The 26,925-nt window shown below is 37.0% G+C and overlaps 1 protein-coding gene across 14 annotated transcripts in view; it reads left to right on the forward strand.

Annotated features, from left to right (window-relative positions):
• The window catches only part of cacna1g (calcium channel, voltage-dependent, T type, alpha 1G subunit), a 234,760-nt gene that overhangs the window by 175,351 nt on the left and 32,484 nt on the right, over positions 1–26,925 (forward strand). For 8 of the 14 annotated variants that reach the window (XM_048170124.1, XM_048170126.1, XM_048170125.1 and 5 more), the window contains 7 exons: positions 2,198–2,382; positions 13,246–13,372; positions 14,404–14,529; positions 14,735–14,824; positions 15,729–15,921; positions 17,339–17,386; positions 19,137–19,184. In XM_048170124.1, coding sequence (XP_048026081.1) covers positions 2,198–2,382; positions 13,246–13,372; positions 14,404–14,529; positions 14,735–14,824; positions 15,729–15,921; positions 17,339–17,386; positions 19,137–19,184 — 817 coding nt within the window. Of the gene's footprint in view, positions 1–2,197; positions 2,383–13,245; positions 13,373–14,403; positions 14,530–14,734; positions 14,825–15,728; positions 15,943–17,338; positions 17,387–19,136; positions 19,185–26,925 lie in introns of all 14 variants that reach the window. The other 6 variants (XM_048170116.1, XM_048170121.1, XM_048170123.1 and 3 more) reach the window with 3 other exon arrangements.

Genomic DNA, 26,925 nt, shown 5'->3' on the forward strand with positions numbered 1-26,925 from the left:
TTCTTAGTGAAATGTATAACTCAAAAGTTGAGTGAACAAGAACTTTGGTATCAAAAACTTTAAAAAAGTAAGTTTACCTTACTTTTAATATTTCCAGCTAAACTTTATAAGTTCAAACAAGTAAAGTTGTCAAGCTGAAAATACTTAATATTCTAAGTAAATACAACTTAACTTTGACTACTATCTTTTTACATGACTTTTTACAATTAAGTTAAGCAAACTAAAAAAACCTTATTGGTGGCACATTTATACACTATTCATATTAAGAAACATTTCTAATGTTTATAAATTATTAAAATAGTTGTGCTGCTTAATATTTTTGTGGAAATAAATTTTTTTTGTTAGTATTCTTTGATAAGTGGAAAGAACAGCATTCATTTGAAACAGAAATAGAAATGATACGCTTGCAGCGGTACAGCTCACAGAAAGTTTATCAGTGAATACGACTTGAATTTCAGTCTGTTCCTTACACAAAGTTATTGGATGGCTTCAGAAGTCATACTTTTATTGTATTTGAAATCTTCAGTTCCCATTCATTGCTGCACAAAAAGCTACTGATTTCTCCTTTTATGTTTCGCACAAGACAGAAAGTCATGCAGCTTTGGAACAATATGAAGGTGAATAAAAACCATATTCTTGGTTGAACAACACCTTTAAGTCCCTGCTTCCCTTTGACAATTACAAAGTCTAAACAAAGACTACAGCAGCACGATATTAAAATCTCACTCTGACATGCTCAACTGCTGCCAGTCAGTTAAATTAAACATTTGAACAAATGCAGCCTTATAAAGGTCCTAAAGAGAGCACACTGAAATGAAAAGTCTATTTAGAAAGCCCTGCTCTCTCTTTTTTCCACTCTTCACCACACTAGTTAATACGAAGTGGTGGTAGTGGTGGTGGGGTGGGAGGTGGGGGGTGGAATTGTCTGCCAGATATTCAAATGACTATCGTTGAAATGGAAGAACATGTTGAGGCCTCTCTGGAGAAGACAGAAAAGTTCATAGGTGTCAGTCACAAAGGTCTAGGGTTTCTATTCTGGGGCCCTGCTTTATGCCAGGTCACACCCACCCAAGAGATTTCAAATGAAAATCATGGCAGAGAATAATCATACTCACTGGAGGTTAATTAACGCCGACTGACAAAAACTTTCTGGGTCGGATAAAGATGACAGGGCTGTTGAAACTCCTGGCTTTTGTTGCCTGACATGCCTTTGTTCACTTTGAGGTCTGATCACATTGTGGTTTGATATATTCACCAGCAACATCATTAGAAGCTGCGCATTCATGCTTAGCACTTTTTAGTCAGATGATTCTTACTCCTGGTTTGTTTATCTCAGCTTTTTTTTCCCCCCTCTGGGCCCCTTTTATATGCCAGCTGTATGCCAGTCTAACCTGATACGTTCTCAGAAACGCCACAATAGTGTGAAAGAAATAAAAAAAGAACCCAAGGGAATAAGTGTGTTTCTTCCCAAATTCAGATTTCAAACACATCAGCTTTCTCACTTTTCCCGTCATGTGCATATTCTTTTTGTAAGTTTTTATAACAGGGTTAGATTTAGAAAGAAGGGTGCATATTTTTACCAAATTGTAACATCTGCCAGATTCATTTGTTATAAAAGCTACAGTAAACAGTTCATAATTGTGAATGATATAGAAAATATGGTTTTAATTTGGTTTTACAGATATGAAACAACCTACAAATGTGACCCTGGACCACAAAGCCAGTCATAAGGGTAATTTTTTTTTTAAAAATTGAGATTTATACATCATCTGAAAGATGAATAAATAAGATTTTTATTAGGACAGGACAATATTTGGCTGAGATACAACTATTTGCAAATCTGGAATCTGAGGGTGACCAGACAACTGACCTTTAAAGTTGTCCAAATGAAGTCCTTACCCATGTATATCCACTCACAATATTTTTTTTATATATATTTATGGTACAAAATTTACAAAATATCTTCAAAGAACATGATCTTTACATAATATCCTAATGATTTTTGGCATAAAAGAAATATCGATAATGTATTTGTTGGCTATTGCTACAAATATACCCGTGCGACTGGTTTTGTGGTCCAGGGTCACAAATGGCTCATTTGGGATAGAAACACATGTTTTATTAATGTTTTGGCTTTAATCAAATTTTTATTTAACATTTGTGTTTTAAATCATATCTGTTTGTTGGTGTTGCGAAGGTGGTTGCTTTGGGCTGGTGTTTCGGGGAGAAGACCTACCTGAAGAGCAGCTGGAACATTCTGGATGGCATGCTGGTGATGATCTCTGTGATTGACATCCTGGTATCCCTGATCTCCAACAGCGGCACTAAGATCCTGGGCATGCTGCGGGTGCTACGGTTACTGAGAACCCTGCGGCCGCTCAGGTACACTGATCACAACATCCATTCAGTGCTGCAGTTAGTCATTATGCTAAATACCAGTTACAATTACATCAAAGGTTTAACGCACAAGTGCACCACCACCTGCCATGCTGTAGGCTGCATAAACACTTATATGTACTTTGGGTCAGAGTGCTAGATTTGCACATCTTAAATCAGCATCCATTTTCTTACAGGAAACATAATTAATGTAAAGACCGAAGTTCCACAATTTGCCTCTTCCTCACTTAGATGCATCAATTAGCTCCTAATTGATGCAGTATGTAGCTGTGTTTGTGTTTATGCATATGTATGTGTATTTGTGTGCATATGTGTGTGCGCCTTGCACTTTTCCTCCTGCAGAGGGAACTTCTGGAGGCCTTCCCTACTCTTAAATATTTATGACATATTCAAGCAGAAAATAAAAATCAAATATTCATCTTTCCTGCCCAATTTGCCCACAAAATGCTTACACTGGTCTTTCACCCCCAAGTCACTCCCTTCTCTCTTTTCAAGTACTTCTCTATTCGGGGTCAACTTCCGCAAGTTTTCTTCATGCTACCGAGAGACTTGTATTAAAAATACATAATTATCCGGGAGTTCTGTTTCAGCTGTGTTAGTACAATGTTATAGTGAACAAATGTGCCATCAACAACATTTATGAAAAGGAACTGGAAAGAAAAAAGGATTGTTGGGTTTGTTGCAATTTATTCATGTTTCTCAGTCAGATACAAGGAACTTTAAAATATTAAATGGTAAAATCAGCAAAAATCAACAGCAACAATAGAATAATTATTTTATTTGCTGCTTATTTTTGATGCCACATGTATATTAATCAAATATTTTTTATATTGCATAAATGTAAATTATTACTTTTGCACGTGCAGACTAGTAACGGTTTAGGATAAAATGCTGTAATTACATTAATTCAGGAAAAGGACCATTTGGAATTGAGGTTACCCTTTTTACAATAAAGGTTTCATTAGATAACATTAGTTAAGTACTTTAGGTAACATGAACTAAGAACGAACAAAACTTATTTAATTATTTAAAACTTATTTACTTTATTAATCTTAGTTAAAGGGATAATTCACCCAAAAATGAAAATTTGATGTTTATCTGCTTACCCCCAGAGCATCCAAGATGTAGGTGTCTTTGTTTCTTCAGTAGAACACAAATGATGATTTTTAACTGCAACTGCTGCCGTCTGTCAGTGGTATAATGCAAGTCAGCGGGAACTTGGACTATAAGAGTAAATAAAACACGACAGACAAATCCAAATTAAACCCTGGGGCTCGTGACGACACATTGATGTCTTAAGACACGAAACGATCGGTTTGTGCAAGAAACCGAACAGTATTTATATAATTTCATCACTGACAACGGCAGTGATGTCTCGCCCTCATTGAAGTATAAGCGCGAGACATCACTGCCGTTGTCAGAGCGCGTTCAGACCTCACGAATCGAGTGATGAATGCAGTTGGACATAGTGGTGTATTAGAGGTAAAAAATGATATAAATACTGTTCGGTTTCTCGCACAAACCGATCGTTTCGTGTCTAAGGACATCAATGTGTCGTCACGAGCCGCAGGGTTTAATTTGGATTTGTCTGTCGTGTTTTATTTACTCTTATAGTCCAAGTTCCCGCTGACTTGCATTATACCACTGACAGACGGCAGCGGTTGGAGTTAAAAATCATCAATTGTGTTCTACTGAAGAAATAAAGACACCTACATCTTGGATGCACTGGGGGTAAGCAGATAAACATCAAATTTTCATTTTTGGGTGAACTATCCCTTTAATGTTAATTTCAACATTATAGTAATAGTAATACATTATTAAAATTAAAAGTTTTATTTTTTAATATTAGTTAATGCACAGTGAACTAACATGAAAAATAAAAGAACAGCTGGATTTTTATTAACTAACAACAACAAAGATTAATAAATACTGTAACAAATGTATTGCTCATTGTTAGTTCATGTTAGTTAATACATTAACTAATGTTAACAAATGAGACCTTACTGTAAAGTGTTACCAGAAATGGTTTAGCATTTTATATCATTTATATGTATGTATGTATGTGTGTGTATGTATGTATGTATGTATGTGTGTATATATATAAAATAAAATTTAATTTATTATATATATTTTATGTATAGCATTTATACATTTCCTTTTATACAAGGAACTTCAAATAATCAATAGGTAAAATCAACAACATTTTTTGATGCCACATGTACAGCATATTCATCATATAATTTTTATTATAAAGACTTTTCTGGTTGACTAGTAGTCGTTAATTTTAAGCGATTTAGTCGACTAATCACGCATTATTAATAAACCATATAAATCATAATAAAAAGCCGTTCAAGCGCACACATAAATGTTGCCACAGCGCACCAGCAGAAGTAATGATTATGAATGAGTTGGGGGGAAAACAGCAAGGAGATTGCTTTAACATTTTAATAATTAATTAATAAACTAGTGTTTTCTGTATTTTCGTCTGCAGTGATTAAGTTGACGATGCTGACGTTTCATACGGATTACATAACCTGAGAATATTTGTTTTCCATTTGAATTGGATCATTTAAAAGAAGACATTTCCCTTTCTATAGATATATTTTTCATGTCTGTGAGGCAAGTTTACATGGAGTTTCGGTTCTTTCTTTTTTTCCTTTTTTTTTTTTTTTTTTTTTTTTTGGCGCGCTCAAGTTCACAGAGAGACGGCAGAAAGCACACCATGTTTGCTTTCATTATTTTACAAAAGCACAAAATTTTGTTATTGTGACTGCACACAAATATAAGTAGACTCTTTACAGATTCAAAAGATGTTTTACTCTTATCTGTATGACCAAAAATGATGGTGTATTTTAAGTGCAAGTGATCGCACCGGCGCCTCCATGTTAGCTGTCATGCAGTAAGCACGCAACTATTCAGCTTTCACACTCTGCTCAAACACTTGACTAGCCCACATTTTTCTAGGTTAACGTTAAACTTGCTACTACTTACATGTTTCAGATAATAAGCCATATTTGAGGTCGATGAATAGTAGTCGAGCTTTTGGGTGTACTGTAATTACCACAAAGACCAGCTGTTAATGATCTGTCCATCACAGACTGTGTGACTTCGCCACTTCCTGTGGATTTTTTCCTGCGACTAAGTGACTAATAAAATTTTGGTCGACTAAGCCTCTTCTCGTCGACTATTAAGGGGCAACCCTAATAATTTTTATAATGCATAAATGTAAATTATATACTTTAGCACCTGCAGACTAGTAAAAAGAAAGAAAAAATGCTGAGGGGAAAAACCTACTATAATTAATTTATTAGAAATAATTAGCAGCCAGGGTGGAAGCAATCTTGGGTCTGAATAATTAGTGACCTCTGGTGTGGATTATCCCTGCACCTACTTAATTCTTCCTGATTCCATGATTTTCTAGTCTTTATTTATTCATATTTTAATGTGTGCTGATAAAGCATAATTATTTGCTTAACTGTATCATGCCAAATAAGGTTGAGGTATTTTGATAGAATGAGGAATAAGTCTCCCAGAAAATCTTTTAAGGCATTCTTCACTAGTTTGCTAAAACAGTTAATGAATGATTTATGTTTCTACCCATGAGCATCACTATTACTCCACTGCTACTGAATAGTGCATAAAGATCCAAGCATACCCTTATAGATAATGAATAGTATGTGGAACAAAACTTGAATTCCTTTTTATGTTTTTATTCCAATTAAGTATTATTTTATCCACTTGTGGCATAGTTACATAACGCGAATTAACCTTTAAACAGTATATGTGATAAGGTCCCATTATAACTAATGACAGTTGCTTCGGATGACTGTCAGAGAATGTAGAGCACCCGGAGAGGAAAAAACGCCCTGTAAATTAAACATGAAGCGGTCTGTGTTTTCACCTCGAGCTCCTCTGCGTGAACATTTTAAAGATTCTCACACAGCGTTTCCTCCACTGCCAGAACACTCTGCTTCAGAGAACATTACTGTGTGTGCAACTGCCTCTGCACCGCCGAACACCTTTTGAAAGTTTTACTTCATGATCTTTCCCTCGACAGACTTTATATTAATGCACCTCTGTGTGAAGTCCAAGTTGAAATCAAAAGAAAGACAAAGACAGCTGTAAAAAGTCTCCACAGCGTGGGCTCGGCTACTTCGGCAAAAGTCAATTCAGGGAGGGGTGGGTAATCCAGACCACATGTGTATCTGGACCAGTGCAATGTGCAATGAGCTTAAAGGGACAGTTCAACCAAAAATGTAAAATTCTGCTATTGTTTACTCACTCTAATGTCTTTCGAAATGGCTATGACTTTCTTTATACCTGTCTATTAGCAGGTTGTCCCAGGTCCGATGCCACGAGGGGGCAAAAGAGGGCATTGCCCCCGCAGATCTGATTTGTGCCCCCTCAGTTTCAATTTGTCCCCACTCCACCTCCGAAATGGGATTGATTTTAACCCTTTGACGAATACAGTCGCAGCGGTGTGATTAGAACGCATAGTGCGTCACTGCAAAATTCAAATGTACTTTTGCGCTTTTGCTGGCGCTGACTCAGAGATGGACGCGCTCAATGCTTTTCATATATCGCAGCTATTCAGTGTATATATATATATTGTTAAATTCAAATTCCATACACTGATGTCTATGGATGCTGCAATATAATAATCCTTTCAATTACAATTTGAAAAGTGTTTTATTTATATCAGATACACATTGTGTATGAAACAATAAAGTTTTCTCTTTTCTTCTCCCAGTTCACTGGCCACCTCAGGAAAAATGGATGAATTTACGTGATGTAAATCCAATTATGTAGATGTAGATCTTCTGAATTGTGGTGCAAATTCAACGCGCGTTATGTCAACTAACATGATTATTATAAAGGTCTTTAAAAGACAAAACACATTCAGGGCCCTATAATACACCCGGCGCAAGGCGCAGCACAAGTGTGTTTGCTAGTTTGCGTCTGGCGCCGTTCGCGTTTTCCAGTTCAGCGCCACGTCCTTAAATTAGTGAATGCATTTGCACCAGTTAGTGCGCCCATGGGTGTGCTGGTCTAAAAAAGAGGTGTGTTCAGGCGCATTGCCGGCGCATTGCTATTTTAAGGAGCTGAAAATAGACTGAGCCATAGACCAACTCAAACCTGGTCTAAAGTCAATGGCGCAATATTTTTTTGTTAGAGCGCGTTGGTAGAAACTGCGCCTCTGGGCGCGTCCACAGTGCGCGTTGACTTTGCTTATTACACGCAGGGATGCGCATCACACAAACATGCCAAATATTAAAAACAAAAGGATTACAGTGTAAAAGAATATTATTGTGTAGGCTACATAAATATAAAAATGTAATGATGAATAGTCATTGCGTGTATTAGAATTAGGCTACCTATTTTCAATTCAGCCTATTACTACTTATAATGATGAACGAAATTGGCTAATTAATTAAACAATCGTGCCAATACACACACATATATATTAACTGACTCATCGCGCGGAGCTATTTGAAAGCCTGCATCAAACGCAGACGACTGAAAGATTGACTGGCCACTTAACAGGTAATTTCAGCAAAACATCTGATGCCAGAAGACTAGGACACAATCACTGCTAATTCATCCCACACCTTCTTCACCTCGTGAAGCTTTGGTGGATTCCTGCTTGTCCCGTAGATGATCTGCTCGCGCGCTTTAAATTCGCGCACGAGCAGATCGGTTTCTTCGCTTGAAAAGCGTTCAGCTTTTCCGCCAACAAATTCCGCCACGTAAATAGCAATCCGCCATGGCGCGGGCGCATCTCGCTCTTAAAGGGAATGTGAGATGACACTCTGATTGGTTTATTGAACGTTACGCCCATTACTCATTAAGAGAATAGGGACAACCCATTTAAAAAATGTGCCCCGGTGCACGGACCATTTTTCCGTCGTTAAAATAGCAAAAGTGGATTTGGACATGCCCTGAGTGCACCTGCGCCGTGCGCTTTACACTTTCCGTTTAGATCGTTAAAATAGGGCCCTCACTTCCACATATCTGACAATCAAAATATATCATATAATTCATGATATAGTTAATAAGTTTGTGAATATTTTGAATGAAAAAGGAAAAATGAAATAATCTGTCAAAGTGTGGCTGCATGACGCATCTGCAAAGAATTAATATGTTCTAAAATAATGTTCTAAAATAAAGGTCGCCTTAAAAAACAGACGCTGGGGGCTCAGATAGAATATAGAGCCCCTAGAAAAAAAAAATAAATAAATATATATATATATATATATATATATATATATATATATATATATATATATATATATATATATATATATATAGAATATTTTTATCTCCAACCTCACCACCATTTATTTACAACAGATTTTTTTAAACAATGTAAAAGTCTTTTGTCGATTAATCAATTTAATGAATCTTTGCTCAAAAGTATTAATTTCTTGAAAAAAATTTAAAAAAAAATTTAATTATAGTTTTAATTATTTGTTTGTTTGTTTGGACTTTTTAGACTTTTTGGAGCTTTTATAGTGCTTTTCCTTCAAAATCTCTAATTCATAAAAGATTGACATCAGAGTACACAAATAACAAAATTAAAATTCCCTTTAGGGTGGGTCGATATGCCCATTAATTCATGTGGACATCTGTGTTTGTATGGACAGTTCATGATTGTTTTCTCCTTATCAAGTATTAATGGCATTGTTACAGAGACGTGTGTTTCAGTCTTTAGACAGGTTGATTTATGCATTGTGTTAAGGGGGGATGTGCACACTCTGTAAATTCATCAACTCTTTGACCCCAGGTTAAACCTCTCCACTGCATGTTGCACTGCACATCACCCTTGAGGATCTAAATTGATCTCAAAGCGCGTAAAGAACCATCCATCCTCCACTGTCTGTGTGTGCCCCAGAGGAACAGACCCTCCCTTAAACACCTGCCGCCAGCATCTATCTACTGATATCACTTTGTTCAATCTTCTAGAAGCTCCTGCTTGACCTCTTCAAATGCAAGTAACCCGACATAATGTACCGCGTTATTATTGTTTGTGCTCATTAATTCTCATGCTAATTACAGTCCAGCTTCTTTCACAGTGCCTGTCCACAGTAAGGCATTTGTTAAGCTAATCTAAACATGCTTGACTTGAAACAAGTTCGTTTTTCTGCGTTGTCTATTTGCTGTAATTACAGGGATGAAGAATTGCACAAAAAGACGATAAGGACAGATTGGCTCTTTCGGATTTCATCTGGAGCTGATTAATTTCATTTACATATCATTGCTGCAGATGTCCTTTATGTCTTATTGTTTTTAGATAATAGCTTGCGTAATTGTGAACTCATAATTTTACTGGATTATGTGAGTGGGCTAGGGAAGAGATTCAGCCATTAATTTCTCACCCTGGTGGAACAGAACAACACCAGGGTGAATAAATAATGACTGAATAATTGAGTGAACTATCCCTTCTCTATCTCCTTTTGTTGTCAGTCATACAGGTTTGTAAAGACATGAGAGTGAGTAAATAATGGGGAAAATTATGCTGCTGTTTTTACTGCCTGCTTTCTTGATTCGACTCGATTTTTTTAAATATTTTTTGTCCTTTGACGGGTGTCTTTAGATTGTATGCTGTGTGTTTGTGTGTGTCAGGGACACACAGCTTGAATCCTCCAAACTGACGGTTCCCAGCCCAACTACAGCATCCTTTAATTACAGCCAGGATGAAAATGTGTCTCTGTGTTCTGGGAATAAGAAGCTCCTTCAGTGCTCTACTTATTGTTCCCTTCCTAATTTATTTATTTATTAAATCCTTTCAGAACAAAAAGACGGAGCGACGAATATGAGAAAATCCACTTTTCCGACGACTTGCGAAACACTGTAACCTAACACATGTTCCCAAAATCAGAAAATCGCATCAGCATCACATTATAAAAACTAGGACCACCTCCCATTGGTTTCTCACCGTCCCAAAATACCATGGCATTTACAATAGTGCTATTTTTTTTTTTTTGAGGTACCATATGATATTATATATCAGTAGTACCATGGTATATATGAAAGTACCGTGCTTACCGCCTGCTTTACAAAAATTTTTTTTTGCTCTTACTGCACTCTTTTTTTTAATACTATATATAAATGCACACTAAATTGCACAAAATCACGTAGCCTATTTACACATTTTAATGAAATGAATTATATAAACACATGACTTCACTGTGTTCTGTAATGTTTACTGTATTGAAAAACATTATTGGCACAACACCTCAGGCACCAGCGCCCTCTATTGGTGAGGGGTTGAAATCTCATGATGTGAGCACCAGTGTAATTATTTATATACTATTATATTTATATACGATACCATTATAGTTTTTGTTTTGTTTTTTAAACCTAATATTCATATTTTATTACCCAAAGACAATTTTTTAAAGTTTTAATTGACAATAGCTACACTGGTGTGCCCACTGTGAACAGGGCATATCATTTCACTAGATTGTCCCTCTCAAATTCAGTCAGAGATGAGCGTGGGTCTAGACATATTGATCCTTCTCATCGTTTGACATTTCCATAATTGATTTTATGGTATTACCTGAAATCCCCAAAGTGAGCTTTGATAAATACGCTTGAGCTTGTGAGAGATGCACGCAGATATTCAGACAAACAAAAGACAGAGCCGCCTGTTATCTGCACTCCCTTTGGCAGACTCCTTTCTCTCTCAACCAGTTACTTTGACTAAACCTGATTGGTCTCTTTAAACATGGCCTTTTCTTCATTCTCAGACACTGATACAATCACAGCGCACTTCTTAAGAAGATCAAAGCTGAGGATCAAATCAGGTTTTTGCTGCTTTAGCTCAATTCTGTGGTGAGCAGACAGAAATTACTGTCACCAGATGAGGACTAATATGCCTTTTATTCTCCAGTCCAAAGGGAGGAACTTTTGAAGTCCTTGTTTGTGTAGTATCATAAACATCTTTCAATATACAATGTTTCCGCAATGCATCAGAATCCCCTGCTACTGCTTTAGGTCCTCGTTGTGTCCCATTAAAATCAGTTCAACACAGACAAGGCTGCAGATTAAAACTGGTTGCCTTTAGTTAGAGTATAATTTTACATGTAATGAGCTGTTTTCACAGGCAAACGGTTGCTCTTCTTTGCTTCTTTTTAATTGTTGGTCTATGTAAACATGCATTAGAAGGGACATCTTTGACTATTAGAATGCATTTATCTTTAAAAACGCATGCTTTCTGTCCCCTTTTAGTTGTTCCTCCCCCCAAGAACACGTCCTGTGTGAACAGGCTCTAAAGCAGCTAAATTCCTGTTACAGCTGTGTGTTTGTATTACACATGTTATTGTGTGTGCCTTTGTGAGCAGGTGTCTTAGTGTCACTGTGGGTGCCACCCTCTGCAGAGGTTGACAGGTGCAGTTTTGTGCCGGATGCCGTTAATAATTAGGCTTCATCTTTATTCTGCCGGTTTAATTAAAACTGTCTCTTTTCTTTGCAGCACAGAAAGTGTCCCTACAGTATTGCATTGCAGTTGCTTAGCATAATAGCTAGGGTATGAAATGTTTGCTGGTAATTGCCAGGCATGCTCACTCTTAGAGGAGGTAGTGATTGCAGCAATGATGATAAATTCAATTATTTATTATTATTATTATTATTATATATTGTAAGTAAATGTAAATTATATAATTATACAACAGGGTAATCATTTTAGTAAATGTTTTGTTTTTGTTTTTTTTCTAGGAAAATTGTTTTTGTGTTGGGTTGACACTTTATTTCCAAATGTAAATCAGGGTCCTGAAGCCAAACCAGTTCAGAATCAGCAGGCTACTAGTGTGCCAGATCTGGTTTCAGATCTTTGCATAGCAATGAGTCAACTATGTTGAAAGTTACAAATGATATTTTTCTTGCTCTGGATTCTGGCTTTTGTGATTGTTAGTTTTGTTGGATCTGTGCACGGCATTTGATATCATTGACCATAACATTCTTCTTGAACGTTTTGAATGTCTTGAGTCCAAGGCACTGCACTACAGTGGTTTGTATCTTACCTTGAGAATAGGACTTTTTTTCTGTAAATTTGGGAAATTTTTCCTCATCATCTGCTCCTTTTTCGTGTGGTGTGCCCCAGGGATCCATTTTGGGACCTTTATTTATTTCCCTTTTATATGCTTCATTTGCCCTACATTTTTCAGAAATACAACATTTCTTTCTTATTCTGACAATTTTAAGTTTTATCTTCCAGTAAGGCTGTTTCTTTCGATGTTGTATATAACTGAATAAAGGATATTATATTGGATAACCAATAATTTTTTGCAGCTTAATGAGGATAAAATAGATTTTTAGATTATCTCGCTTGTAAGTTGTACAAAATGCAGCCGCAATACTTTTGATTGGGTCTAAAAAGAGGGACCATATTTCCCCAATTCTAACATTCCTCCACTGGCTTGCCATTGAATTCAGGGTTGATTTTAAAATTCCTATGTGTGTATATAAAGTGCTGTCTGAATGGGCACCAAAATATATTAGTGACCTCCTTCAGCCATATATTCCCAGATCTTCTAATCATTTACTTTTAATTCTGTCACAGTGCCGCTATGAATCAAAGTATGATTGGGTCTTTTCTGTGGCTAGGCCCAAGCTTTGGTATAGTCTCCCCTCTCATATGAGGTCTACTCCTTTATTGGATATTTAAGTCCACTCTTAAATCATACTTTTATTCTCAAGCTTTTGGAAATTTGTAATTGTTGCTTTTACAGTGTAGATGTGCTTTTTCTTACTCTACAGCACTTTGGATCAATTCATATTGTGTTTAAATGTGCTTTATAAATGAACATTGTTGTTGCTTAAACATATGTTCTCCTGTTTGATTTTCAGAGTGATCAGCAGAGCTCCAGGACTGAAGCTGGTTGTTGAGACACTGATGTCATCACTCAAGCCTATCGGGAATATTGTGGTCATCTGCTGTGCCTTCTTCATTATTTTTGGCATCTTGGGAGTTCAGGTTAGTACAAAACACACACACAAAAAAAAAACATAACCATACAGAAATCACCAGCTTAAACAAGTTTTAAATGGTTTTTCTGATAGTTTTAGAGAGACTTTGAGCACTTTTCAGTTTGGTCAGCCTGGCAGTCCATCTTAAACCAACTTTTAGCAAATTTTAACTGGCTCAAAGCCAGTTTTAGCTGTGTTTTTCAGTAGGGTAGTTAGAAATGCCACCTCACAGATATATAATATTTCTTGCTTGGATCAGACTATTAAAGTAAAAGCCAGTCTTAACTTCAGGGATTAATTGGAGTAATTCCTCCTAAAAAAAAACACATCATATATAAAGCAACACATAACATATGACAGCTCTGTGTGTTTAATCCACAAGATTGCCTTTAAGACTCTTAGTGGAAGTGAAAGAGGTGGTGCATAGAACGAATACATGATTCTGTCATTTCTGTAAATTTGAAACACACTCTTCCTGCCCACAGCTGAATAATTTGACTATGATTAAAATGTTTTGTTTTCCATACTTCCACCATTTACATAAGTCCGTAGGGGAACGCTGATGCAATTTATCTTCCATTCTTCCAGGAAAAGATGCCTGTGCTCTTTGTGCCTGTACGATGTGTCATGTGTAACATTGACTTTGTCCTTGTATGGTTTCCACTAAACAGTCATGCTGGACTTTCAATAATGGGGACATAACAATATTGTATGAAGTTGTAGCAATGTCTTGGAATTACTCATTAGATAGCAATTTTAGGAAAACCTTTCATTTCAGTCCAAAAACTACTACAGTAGGCTATATAACAGTGACAACATTTACATATTCTAATGTCAGTACTCATTTAAAAAAAAAAAAAATTAATATAGGCTCTCTCTTAATCTCTGTTAAAATTTAGTTAGTTATTATTATATGTATTTATTATTAGTTAGTTATTTAAAGAGCCTATAGGGTTGTCACAGATGTGTATTTTATTCCCAAAAAAAAAATCATTCGCAGAGAAAAGGTTGTGTGCTGAAAAGTGCTTTTTTTCACAGCTCTTCAAAGGAAAGTTCTTTGTGTGTCAGGGGGAGGATACAAGAAATATCACCAACAAGTCAGATTGCATCAATGCTAACTACAAATGGATCAGACACAAGTACAACTTTGATAACCTCGGGCAGGTAAGCACTTAACCTGGCAACGCTTGCACAAACAGTTGCTCTTTCTCAAGATGCCCTTTTAGATGCGCCTACAAGCGACTGGAAATGCCACTTCCAATTTGAAAAGAATCCATTATGGTCTCATCCCATTTTCAACAAAGTCAAGTGGAGCCACTGAAGTCAAAGATTTCTTTTAACCTTTTTTATCATCTTTCACCTCCCTCAGGCCCTCATGTCCCTTTTTGTTCTGGCTTCCAAAGACGGTTGGGTGGATATAATGTACGATGGACTGGATGCTGTCGGTGTCGATCAGCAGGTATTGACCGTATCAGAAGCTCCTTTTACCCGCATAAAATTTTATTGTAATAGTATTTATATGGATTTTTATGCTTGTGGATTCAGTGTGGTAACCTTATTCATATAAGTGGGTCACGAGTGCAAACAAATTGTGGGCCAGAGTACATCCCAGTCGTTCGCATTCTCTAATAACCGCAAACTCTGATTGGTCAAACTCCATGAACTGAATCAGAGCTGAAAAATCATTGATCAGCATTTCTGTCCTAGCTTCAAAGAACTGCTTTCCCATTCATCTGTTCTTCTGTAAGCTCCTTACTGTCCATTCATCAGATCTCTTTGAAGTGCCTTATTTTACACTCTTTCCTCCAAATGTCTGTTTTATAATAAAATTAGAATTTCTGAATAATAAAAAGTAAAATTTTTTGCATGAAAAGGAAGTCTCCATGCTTCATGTGTGGCTGTGGGCTCCTGAAATTGTTCTGCTCTATTTGAAAAGAGCCCAGCCCCCTGTCCTAGCCAAGGCATTCATGTATTTGAATTGGAACAGATATCTCTTCCTTAGTGCATGCCATGTGGTCTATGCCTCACCATTGCATACAGAATGCTTAATCTAGCCTATAGGCAGGCGTTTTTGAGTCTTCAGCAGGACGAACCTTTAAACTTAAGTGTGAATTGATGTCATAATTCTTAACCTCAGGCTACTCCTGCAGACCTAGCAAAAGTTAAAAATAGGAATTTCTTTTATTAAGCCCTTGAGGAATACAGATGTAAATAGGTGATCTGTAAACTATAACATTTGTGTCAGACCACGAGATCAGACGCTAAAACTCACGCAAGGAAAATGATGTATATACGACTTCCTAATAGCTTAACCACCAGTGTACTCTGTACATTAACCCGTGTTGTGTTTATCTGTGTTGTAGCCCGTCATGAATTACAACCCATGGATGTTGCTCTATTTCATCTCCTTCTTGCTGATTGTGGCTTTCTTCGTGCTCAACATGTTTGTCGGCGTGGTGGTTGAGAACTTTCACAAGTGCCGGCGGCACCAGGAGGCGGAAGAAGCCAAACGGCGCGAGGAGAAGCGCCTTAAACGCATGGAGAAAAAAAGAAGGAGTAAGGAGAAGGAGCTAGCTGGTCGGTAGCCTTTCCACACCTTTCTGAGTCCTGCTTGATCATTATGATTTGGCCGCGTGCTAAATTAGATGCTAATGCTAATTAGAGTGACCGGCGAATGAGGAATGAGATGCTCGGGCGCGTAATTAGCTAGGAATCCACTCCCCGGCTTGCCCCCCTTTTGCCTGGGAACGTCTCTAGAGCATGTCCCATGGCTTGCATGGTGATCTGCTTACTGAGAGAGCAGGGTGTGTGGTGGACCCCTGCCACAGGGATCTGCCCACCCTCCTCCTCTCATGCATGTAGGGCAGTGCAGTCTGAGAAGTAAATAAAGATCCAGTCTTGTCACACTCAAATTGGTTACAACCATCAGCTGCCTGCTCCGATGCTACCCAGGATGCACGGCGTGGTATTGATGAACTTCTCTTTTGGTTCCATTTCCTGCTATTCTCAGCACAAGGCGTTAGCATAAAAACGACTTCATTGAGGATCTCTGTGTGGATTCTAGCTCTTTTTTTGACATTGGCTTGGACATTGGTCCAGCATGTTTGATCTTTAAGTAACAGTTAAAAATGGGAATTTCTTTTTTTTTTCTTTTTTTTTTTAAGCCCTTGAGAAATACAGATGTAATTAGGTGATCTATAAACTATTACATTTGAGTCGGACCTTGAGATATTAAAACTCATGCAAGGAAAATGAAGCTATTCTCATTGGCACACACCAACTTTTATCACTTAATCTCAGTTCAAAGGTCAAATTTATTCCCCTCTAAATGTCCTATCACACCATACTTTCTCATTAAGATCTGTATTTGATTTGCGCATTAGCTGATTAGTGTGTCCTTTTGTTTTATAGCGCTATCTTGCTATCAGTTTTAGCTGGAGAAGGAAAAGTGCTTCATTTTACCCTCAGTTCTTCATCTTTTCTTTTTGCTACAAATCTAATTTTCCGTAGGTGTGAATGTCTGATGGGATGTGTCAGGTTTCTAGGGTGGAAATGGGATTAAACCGTGTGTCAGCTTTGCCTGGCTCGATTAATATTTTGAAACTTCTTTTTGAACGTAGTATCTAAATATCCTGAGGTAACTTTTGGACTTTTGCTATAAAAACTTGAGAAAAGTTGTGGTTCCTTTCAGGTGAACTTGTTGGTATGACTTCTATCATTAGCTGAAAAAGTTTGCTTGTCAGATATTTCCATCCACAAAGTCCACTGCTATCTAGGATTAGTGATCTAGAGCTTAAACAGCCGGGATAAATAGATTTAGTATTGGAGTTTATGCACAGCAATAGGGTTATTTTGGACTCAGAATAATTGGAACGCCCACTGGCATATTATCTCAGAAAAATCCAACCTATTTCAGCTCCTTTGACAGTTTCTTTGCTTACCCTACCTGATTAACATGGTTTCGTTCTTCTAGATGTAATGCTGACCGGTGTCAATTGGTCCAGTCCTGATCACACACAAGGTACAGATTGCTTATGTCATGTCTATGTGTTCACCGTGGTAGTGGTGGTTTGGGACGAGGGGGGGGGGGGTACTCCGGGTGGGAGAGCACCATCAGCGCCCATGTTCTCACCTCATCAGATCTGATCTGGCCACACAAGAATTGTCTGTGGAAGTGTGTATGTCCGGTTTCCACACCTCATCACCAGTTCCAGCCAGCCCAGCCTCAAGCTCACACAGGGGATGGATAGAGAGAGAAAGGGATAGAAAAACCACAATTTTTTTTTTTATATATATATGTATATATATATATATATATATATATATATATATGGTTATAGCTCTTGATTAATCAAGTTAAACTCACTTCAGCCTTCAGTAAGTGCTTTGGTGGTATTATAGGTTTCGATCTCTCGATGTTGCCCCCAGTGTGATGCACTGTGGCTGACTGTTCGAAGGGAAGAGTATCACTGTTAATGTCTTTAGCTTTTATTGATCTGTCTGCTTTAAAGCTCTCTCATCGGTTTGATGTTGTGGCATAGTGATTCACTTCGTTTTGTGATGTTATCCCATAACACTGTTTTCAAAAGTTACTGACTTGCTAAACACGACACTACACCTTGCTGTTGTTCAGAGGCTGCATGTCGTGTTGAAACTCATTTGTGACTTACGTGAGTGAAATGTTTGTATGGCACACTTGTTCCACTTTGACTTAAGAAAATATTTCTGTACTGGGATGCTCCACATGATTTAAACTGATATAGTAACTTGAGTACAGCTAAGAGAGGATGCAATATGATATTTGTTCCCTGTACTTCTCAAGTATGTATAATCTAGGGCTGCAACTAACAACTATTTTGATTTATCGATTCATCTGTTGATTATTTCTATGTATAATCAATTAAATAATGTGCAGATTAATTGTTCAGGCAATGAGCAGATTAAACTCTATATAATGTAAGTTTAAAATATTACATTTTTTATATAAAAATATATCATTTAATTTTATATATATATATATATATATTTTTTTTTTTTAATTATATAATTTTTTTAATTAAATATAAAATATAATTTTTTTTACTATATTTTTGATCAAATAATTGCAGCATTGCTTATGTTAAAAACATAAGAAAGATTAACTCCAAAATTTTGAACAATAGTGTAAGTAAATGTGTTTCATGGAAATTGTATGCTTTTACTGCTTTAAAGTGGCATCACTGACAGAGGTTCTCTGTGCACAGCGTAAAGACCTTACTAATCAATGAAATTCATTATCTATTATTTTCATTATCAGTTATCATCAGTTATGTGAATGTCTGATGGGATGTGTCAGGTTTCTAGGGTGGAAATGGGATTAAACCGTGTGTCAGCTTTGCCTGGCTCGATTAATATTTTGAAACTTCTTTTTGAACGTTGTATCTAAATATCCTGAGGTAACTTTTGGACTTTTGCTATAAAAACTTGAGAAAAGTTGTGGTTCCTTTCAGGTGAACTTGTTGGTATGACTTCTATCATTAACTGAAAAAGTTTGCTTGTCAGATATTTCCATCCACAAAGTCCACTGCTATCTAGGATTAGTGATCTAGAGCTTAAACAGCCGGGATAAATAGATTTAGTATTAGAGTTTACACACAGCAATAGGGTTATTTTGGACTCAGAATAATTGGAACGCCCACTGGCATATTATCTCAGAAAAATCCATCCTATTTCAGCTCCTTTGACAGTTTCTTTGCTTACCCTACCTGATTAACATGGTTTCGTTCTTCTAGATGTAATGCTGACAGGTGTCAATTGGTCCAGTCCTGATCACACACAAGGTACAGATTGCTTATGTCATGTCTATGTGTTCACCGTGGTAGTGGTGGTAGTTGCAGCCTTAGTATTAGCCGAATTAAACTGAAATTGAAGTAAACCTGACCGAAATGGCATTTTATTTTTTGGATCCATTCCCCACATTTGATCTGTGTGCTAAAACAAATGTCTATGTCAGTTTTCAAATCTTAAAAAAATAATAATAATAATAATAATAATAAAATTGGCAGTTATATAACCTAAAAAGCGGAATATTTTGGTGCATAGAACATGTTTGCTCGTGTTGTTCTCAGTGTAGCTGAGAGACTCTTATCTCTCCCCTTCTGTGTTCTGCCTCGGTGAACAAGTGCTCCCTCATGAACCCCTTTTCTTTTCTCCTCTCCTCCATGCCTTTCTTTTCTTTCCTTCTCTTTCTCTCCAACTTTTTTTTGTCTCTCCTTGCCCCTGTTCACCTAATGTTCTTGGAAAACATCTCTTTTTTTCCTCTTTCTCAATTATCCATTTTAAAACCCCTTAGATTTTGTTTTATCACCATTGTTTTATGGAGACTCAATATAAGAGTAAAACTACTGATGTGATGATTATTATAAATTTGTCCATAATTATGTGTAAATATAGAGTATAGGTGCAATCAGTTATTTTTAAAACAAATTGTTTAAAAGGGAATATTATTTATGTGATTTAATACATAGTTTAGCTATGAAGCAGCAGCAGCAGCAGCAAATAAACAAATGTAATGCATCCACACCAAGAGGAGTCAGTGTAGCATCCAAGACCAGTGGAAAAAATAAGCAAAAAAAACACACTTGCTACATCCAAAATTAAATACTTATATAGTAAGTACTACATTTGGTTTGAAACTTACTTTGTGACCTATAAAAAAGTATGTTCTATATAGAATGAATGTGTGTAGTATGAATGAAATTCTGACGTTTACTACATCTGCCATGTTGTCAGTCACGTGACCTACGGTGTCAGTTGCGTCGCTTCATTTCCATTCACAAATCCTCTACTGTGGCCTCATGGGATAGTAAAGTGTCAATCGAATGCACACTTCGGAATCTCTCCGGAAGTAGTAGGGTATCCTCAATGTCATCCGGGTACTTTTCGCCTACTGTTTTATGAATACTATGAATTTGGACATACTACTTGGCTTACATACTGTTTTTCGCCTACTATGTAGTATGGAAGTAGGCATATTCAGACGTGGCAACTGAAGGCACTTCTAATATGGTTGATATGTTGGCCCTGTCCCAAATGGTACACTTCATTCAGACCTTATCTTTTTCATTTTAGGTTTCAGAAGTGTGCCCGCGAGCGGCCGATATGCGCCCTCGATGGCACTTTTGCCGAGCCCACGAGCTCCGCATAAGACTACATTCTACCCGACAGTCAAAGCGGCATTATGTCATTAAAGTGTGGGCTCGGGGGAAGATTGCAAGGGCTTAGAGTTGCATTTGGGACAGGGCCATTGCTTATGAAGTTGTATACACTTATATATTCTAACATGAGAGCTCTGCAGATTAGCCTGTAAGTGTAACCATTGATTAACATATGTCGCAGGAGTGTATCGATCACACTTTTTCCATATATTAAACACAGTTCACAGTTGCATGCATCAGCATTGTTCACACAATGATTGAGTTACGTTGTCGCATTTGGGATGAAAAATGACAGGCTTCATTTTGCTTCTAATTAGAAGGCAATGTGTTAATTACTCAACCGTCCAGTAACACTGTGCCTCAGCATATTTTATAATTTTGCTTTAGATTTCTGTTTGGGAGAGGTGGGGGTGTTACCCCCCACCAGTCTGTCTCTCTCGATTAGCTTCTGTTCCCCTCCTGTTGGACTGCCATCGCTGCTGTATGCTCACGTATGGGATCAAAGGGCTGGTTAATCATATCACACTGCAGTAGGGCTGAAACCATCTGCCTCTCCTCTACCTGTGTCCTCCCCCAATCGCCATTTATTAACCGTTCTCTGAGGTGCCTCATCAGAAATATGTTCTGCCAGCAGTTTGCCCGGACACACTGTATTAATAAGGCATATCGTTTGGAGGTGTCCTTGATTAGGTAACATTTGATTTACAATAAATCCTTTTAAGCTGCTGCATAGTAATAATTCTTATCCTGCTACTGTCGAAGGATGTTTTTATTTTTCATCCATTCAAAATCAGGATGGTGCATCGTTGATAAGCACAGATGAAATCTGCAGAAGGGTCATTCTCAAAAAAACGTTGACATTCTGAATTATAAAATGTTGAAGTTGTGAATTCAATTGTTTTCTCCCATAAAAGCTGATGGTATGTATCCAGCTTATTCTATATGGGGCATCCATGATGCTTTTCGTGAATTATGGGTGTAACGTCCGTTAACATTATCTCATGACCAATTCGTACATATTTTATGAGGTGGCAAATTCGTACGTCACTTGCACGAAATCATACGATTTGTCTAAACCCCAGTGACGGGTAGGTTTAGGGGCGGGGTTAGGAGTAGGTCATTCGTACTAATTCATATGAATTTGCCAACTTGGTTGGTTAAGCTGTAAACAATCAGTGAAAGGCTCGCTCTATGAATGCAACAGTACTTTTTTTTTTTTTTTGTTTAAACTGAGTACAATGAGATGACATTATTCTACTCACCCTTCAACCATTGAACACTAAAAGGACATTCAAAAGTGTAAAAGCATCAACAAGGTACTTTTAACAGACCATGTATAACCCCAAAATGCGCAATTCTTTCCACTTTAATAACGGATGGGTTAAATATCACTGTAGCAATTATATATCTGTATTATGTTACATACGTTGCCTTAACTTCAGCATTGCCTGATGCTATTTGTGATTATAATAAGTGATTTCCGTCATTTTGAAAAATAATAAATTGTATTTACCTGTGAAAACAAACCTGGAAAGAGACGTGAGGATTTGAGGAGAACAATGAGAGATTCATGCATTCCAATGCATTATTATATTATAAATTAAATCGTGAGAACCACAAATGTGCAGTATATTTTTTTTCCTTTTTTCATACTATTATGGTGGAATGCAAAGGGGAAAAAGACAATAATCATGAGGAAAAGAATGCAGCAACTGAAAGCGCTCTTGCCATAGATATTCCCGTTATAACGTCACATTAAAATACCAAGCGCTACGTTATTCTCATGATGTCTGAAAATAAAACATGAAGGAAAATTGACAGCTCATTCAGTCAAACTGACAGATAAGCTTTATTTGTAGGGCAGCCTTATGATTTGAAATGATTCGTTTCAGTCTTCTTGAATGTAAGTTCCCCAGCGCGGAAGTGCCACGCATAATTCAAGGAAATGATTAAGCAAAGGATGTAAAATTAGTGTAAAATCAAATTTTCATGAAAGATGATGTAGATGTCAAAACACACACAATTGAACCGCCATACTAATTGGCATACGGCATACATTGATTACAATGATTACAATACATTATGCCATTTAACCCTTTTTTAAATATTAAATCATGTAACATCAAATTATAGAGTGAAGTATTTAGGATAAGTTAACTTTTTCAATGTGATGGGAAAAATCACTGAACACTGAAGAATAACTTCTTCTTACTCTTTACTTTGTAAATATTTAATTCAATTTATTTACATAGCGCTTTGCACATTGTTCCAAAGCAGCTTTATAAAAAATAGAAAAATAAAGAAGATAAAAGGATGAGAAAAATAGTGCTAGACAACCCCTTTGTGAGCAAGCCAAAAACAACAGTGGCAAAAAAAAAAAAAAAAAAACACCCTAGGATTTTCAAGTACATTAATTACTTGAAATAAGAAATAACTATTTTGTATTATTTATTATTATTTATATTATTTATTTTGTTTATTTTTGCTGCCTATCTCAAAACAAAATGAGTAATACATAAATTATAAATGTCATAAATTGTGTACCATATGAAGGGGACAGGATTGTGTTGGATTACAGTTCAATCTCTTTTACATGGTCTATATTGATTTTGTTTTTTGTTTTTTTTTTATGACTAAAAGCTCATGTTTGTCACCACATTTTGAGAATGATCCTGACATTTTGTCATTTCACCTTTTCTAGCATTCTACATTCTTATTCATAGCTGTAAGCACAGTCTAATTATCTAAAATACCAAATTAATGAACTGGGATGTGTGCAGTAGAACTTCACGAATGATGGATGTTCTAATTCTGCAGATCTACAGACCTATTCATCGGGTTCCATGCGCAGAATCTACAGTTACATTTGTTTGAAAAACTAGCCGCCGACAGCAAATTCACCTTAACGAAGTATATGAGCTCAGCATTTATTTATCTTTCTGCACCCACATAGAACTGGAGATGACCTTACCTATCTTTATTTTCATCTCTAGCAGACTATAGCAGACTACTATATAGTCTCTCGACTGATACTGGGGGGGGGGGCACCAAGTGACAGAGGGAGAAAATGAAATTACTAAGTGTCATGTAACCTCCACTCTTGGCAGCAGAAGGCAGCACGGTCTCTTATGTAACCTGGCAGCTCCAAACACCATTTCCTTTCTTCCTACTGCAAGTGAAAATGACTCAAAGTCTTCTTTATGTAACTTGTGCAAGCAACAGCCCCTCAAATTGAACAGATGGCATAAAGTTTTCAGCTGAAAGAATTACTTTTGCTCCGATATATGTCATGATATGATCCTTTACCTTTAGATAGTTAATGTGTCAGCTCTGTTGACATTCTAATAGAGTTGCATTTGGACATTTATGCATATTTTATGCAGATTGTGATTGGGAAATGCGTGGGTGGGTGGTATAAAGTCCATGTAACCATCTTAAAATGTACTGTATAAAAATAAAAACTGCTCATTAATTGGAAAAAAAAAAATCTACCTCGGGTGAGGGTACATGAAACATTCAACTTAGTTTGATTCTGATTTAAAATGCACACAGTGTCCTACATTTCAGCAGACTCATGCCTTTTGGCAAGAAGTGCACCTAATCTCTTTATGGGTCTTCATGGTTCATTCAGTAGGGAGCAAGTTTATTAACAGAATAGATAGAGAACAGAGTTAAAAGTATTCTGCAAGAGTTGCTGTAACCTCTTAGTACAACTTGATCTTTTTGTAACCTCACGGAGATTTTGTACTGATACGGCTGGCTTGTTTGTCATGTTGTGGGAGTAGAGGCTTGACAAATACCAGCCGAGAGAGGGATGCAACGCTGTCTGGGTGGTTAAACAAGCCATGTGAGCTATAGAAAGAAAATAACAGGGGAAGAGGTACAGTAAAGATATTCTGCTGAAGTAGCACCACTTGAGCAGCACAAGTGATTTGTGTTTGAAGCTAATGTATTGGTGCTTATGGATTATAGATGTTTGTGATTGGTCATGTATATTTTGTTTGTTTAGCCGAATCAGTAAAAGTGCAGGGTTTTTTTTTTTTTTTTAGCCATTGTCCTATGAATATTTGCATTTGGAGATTTTACAAAAGGGATGGGATTATCTTTGCACAATCTCTCATCTATGTAGGCCTCCATTGTCGATGTAGCTTGCATGCTTTTCTGTCTATTTGTCTGCTTATGCAGCTTTTCTTTGACTACCTTGTGAATCAACGCCCAGAGGGCAGGGTTGCCACCTTGTGGATAAACTAATTACTGCCGGAAAAATTAAATGCGCATGTGCGACCTGCGCGTACATGTACGCGCATACTCTTCTGATGACAAAATTCACGTCACTCGCACTGTACGCTGACCCTCGTGTACGTGTAAAAAGTGTACTTTGGGCTTAAGAGGGGCAGCGGGTGCCTGAGCCCTCCCCAGCTCTATAGCACCCTACAATTTTCCAATGTAAATCTGTGGTGAAAAATGGAACTGCAGCGTAAAACATTATTCGAAGGCAATACATAATACATTAAGGTAATTTTAAGATGGCAGTCTATGCATGTGTCGTGTGTTCTTAAAAACTGTATCAACATTAGAGCGCCACCCTCAGGCTGAATAACGCAAGGCCAGAAGTGTGTCTGAATGTGTTCAAAATTTTTATCATAAACTAGCGCTAAGACCCAGAATCTGCCCTACCTAAATGTACAGCCAGGAGCCTCTACTGCTTTTTGCTCACCAGATTTTTGAATAAATTTCGCAAATGTGCCTGCACCTTAATACCTGGCCAGATTTATGCATTTATCAAAAATGACTTATAAATGTAGAGCACTACAACATAAGTAACAACCAGAGTTTGGGAAGCTACTCTAAAACTCTAGCTTGCAAATGCATTTTTATAAGTGTATAGCTGACTTGTTTTTTTTTTTTTTTCATGTAAGACTCCAAAAAGTATGAGCTGAAAGTGATAAAAGTGATCCTTTTTCTTTTTATAATTTAAATATGCTGTTACTTACTCTGGATCAACAGTGTTTGCATTTGGAGGTTTTACAGTGAAAAGGGATGGGATTATTTTTCCCTTTTCTGTTGTAAACAGAGATTGACTATCAAGTACCAAATATATTACCTCAAATGAGAACAGATTTCAATTGTCAGATATGACAGGCACTCTAACTAACCTCTAATGTTGAGTAATATAGAATGACATCATTCTTGCGGCTCTCTTGCACATCATCACCGTTGCCCATCCACCAGCCTCTGCCATTCTACTTCCATCTCAGATGGCCCATCTTGCTCAAGTCAGACTCAGAAAGAAAGTGCGGTTTGTCTGCCACGTCTTCCAGCATGCTATATTATGTGTGTGTGTGTGTGTGTTTTGTCTCACCCTAGTCTATCCTACAGTATATGTTTGCCGGTGTTTATGTATGAATGTATTTTCTTTACCATGCCTTCCCATTACTGAATATATGATTTATTTATTTCTCTTATAATAATTTTGCTTTACCTCAAAAATGTTCCTCCTCCTCTGTTATTTTTCACTCTTTTGCCTGTTTTAAGAAGGCATTTAGTCTGTCATTTCCTGTTGGTTTTGACTCTGTGTGTGCTGGCATATTCTGCCAAAAAAAAAAAAAAAAAAAAAAAAATTGAAGTGTATCTGCCAAACTAATTTTTACATTTCAGTGCATCAGCAGTATGTCCAGCAGACATCGACTCATTACTTTAGGAGCAACTCATTGACCATGCACTTCAGGGGGGTAAAACCAGCCTCAATTAAAAACCATTCGGCTTAGAGCGAACAAAGCTGCAATTTGCTGCTTTCCCTATTCAGATGGCTGTTTTTATCATCTTTGCTTTTTCCCTTTCTATTTTTGTCTGACATTTTGCCATGCAGGCTTTAGAATTTTTCTCTGGCTCTTCCTTTAAATAACCGTCTAGTCCTCCCACTGCCCACAATTCCCCAGTGCTCATGACTTTCACCCCACATGACTCATGAAGTCTGCATGATGGGCAGATCTTTCTCGGACATATTTCTTAGTAGTGTAGTTTGTTTTAAGTATCGCTCTATAGGGTTATGTCAACCGTAACATGAATAATCAACATCAGAACATTGGTAATGTCCACCTTTAGACCCTCACCCTTAGACCCTTAAAATTGTCAATATTTTTTTTTCCTTTTTTTTCAAATCTTTATGGTGTTTGTAGTACAAATAATGTTGATAATGGACCAGAGTTTGTCTGTATTTCCCAACTGACTTAGCTTCTGAGGTACTAGCTGCTATTTGGTTAATTTCTTGGATTTACACCTTCCACTTCCTCTCGCTTCTCTATTGTTCATTGTTAATATATTTCAGAAAGGATTTTGGACCTCCTAAAAGATGGGATAAGGG

The sequence above is a fragment of the Megalobrama amblycephala genome, linkage group LG20, assembly GCF_018812025.1.
Source record: "Megalobrama amblycephala isolate DHTTF-2021 linkage group LG20, ASM1881202v1, whole genome shotgun sequence".
In the NCBI taxonomy this organism is placed as follows: domain Eukaryota; kingdom Metazoa; phylum Chordata; class Actinopteri; order Cypriniformes; family Xenocyprididae; genus Megalobrama; species Megalobrama amblycephala.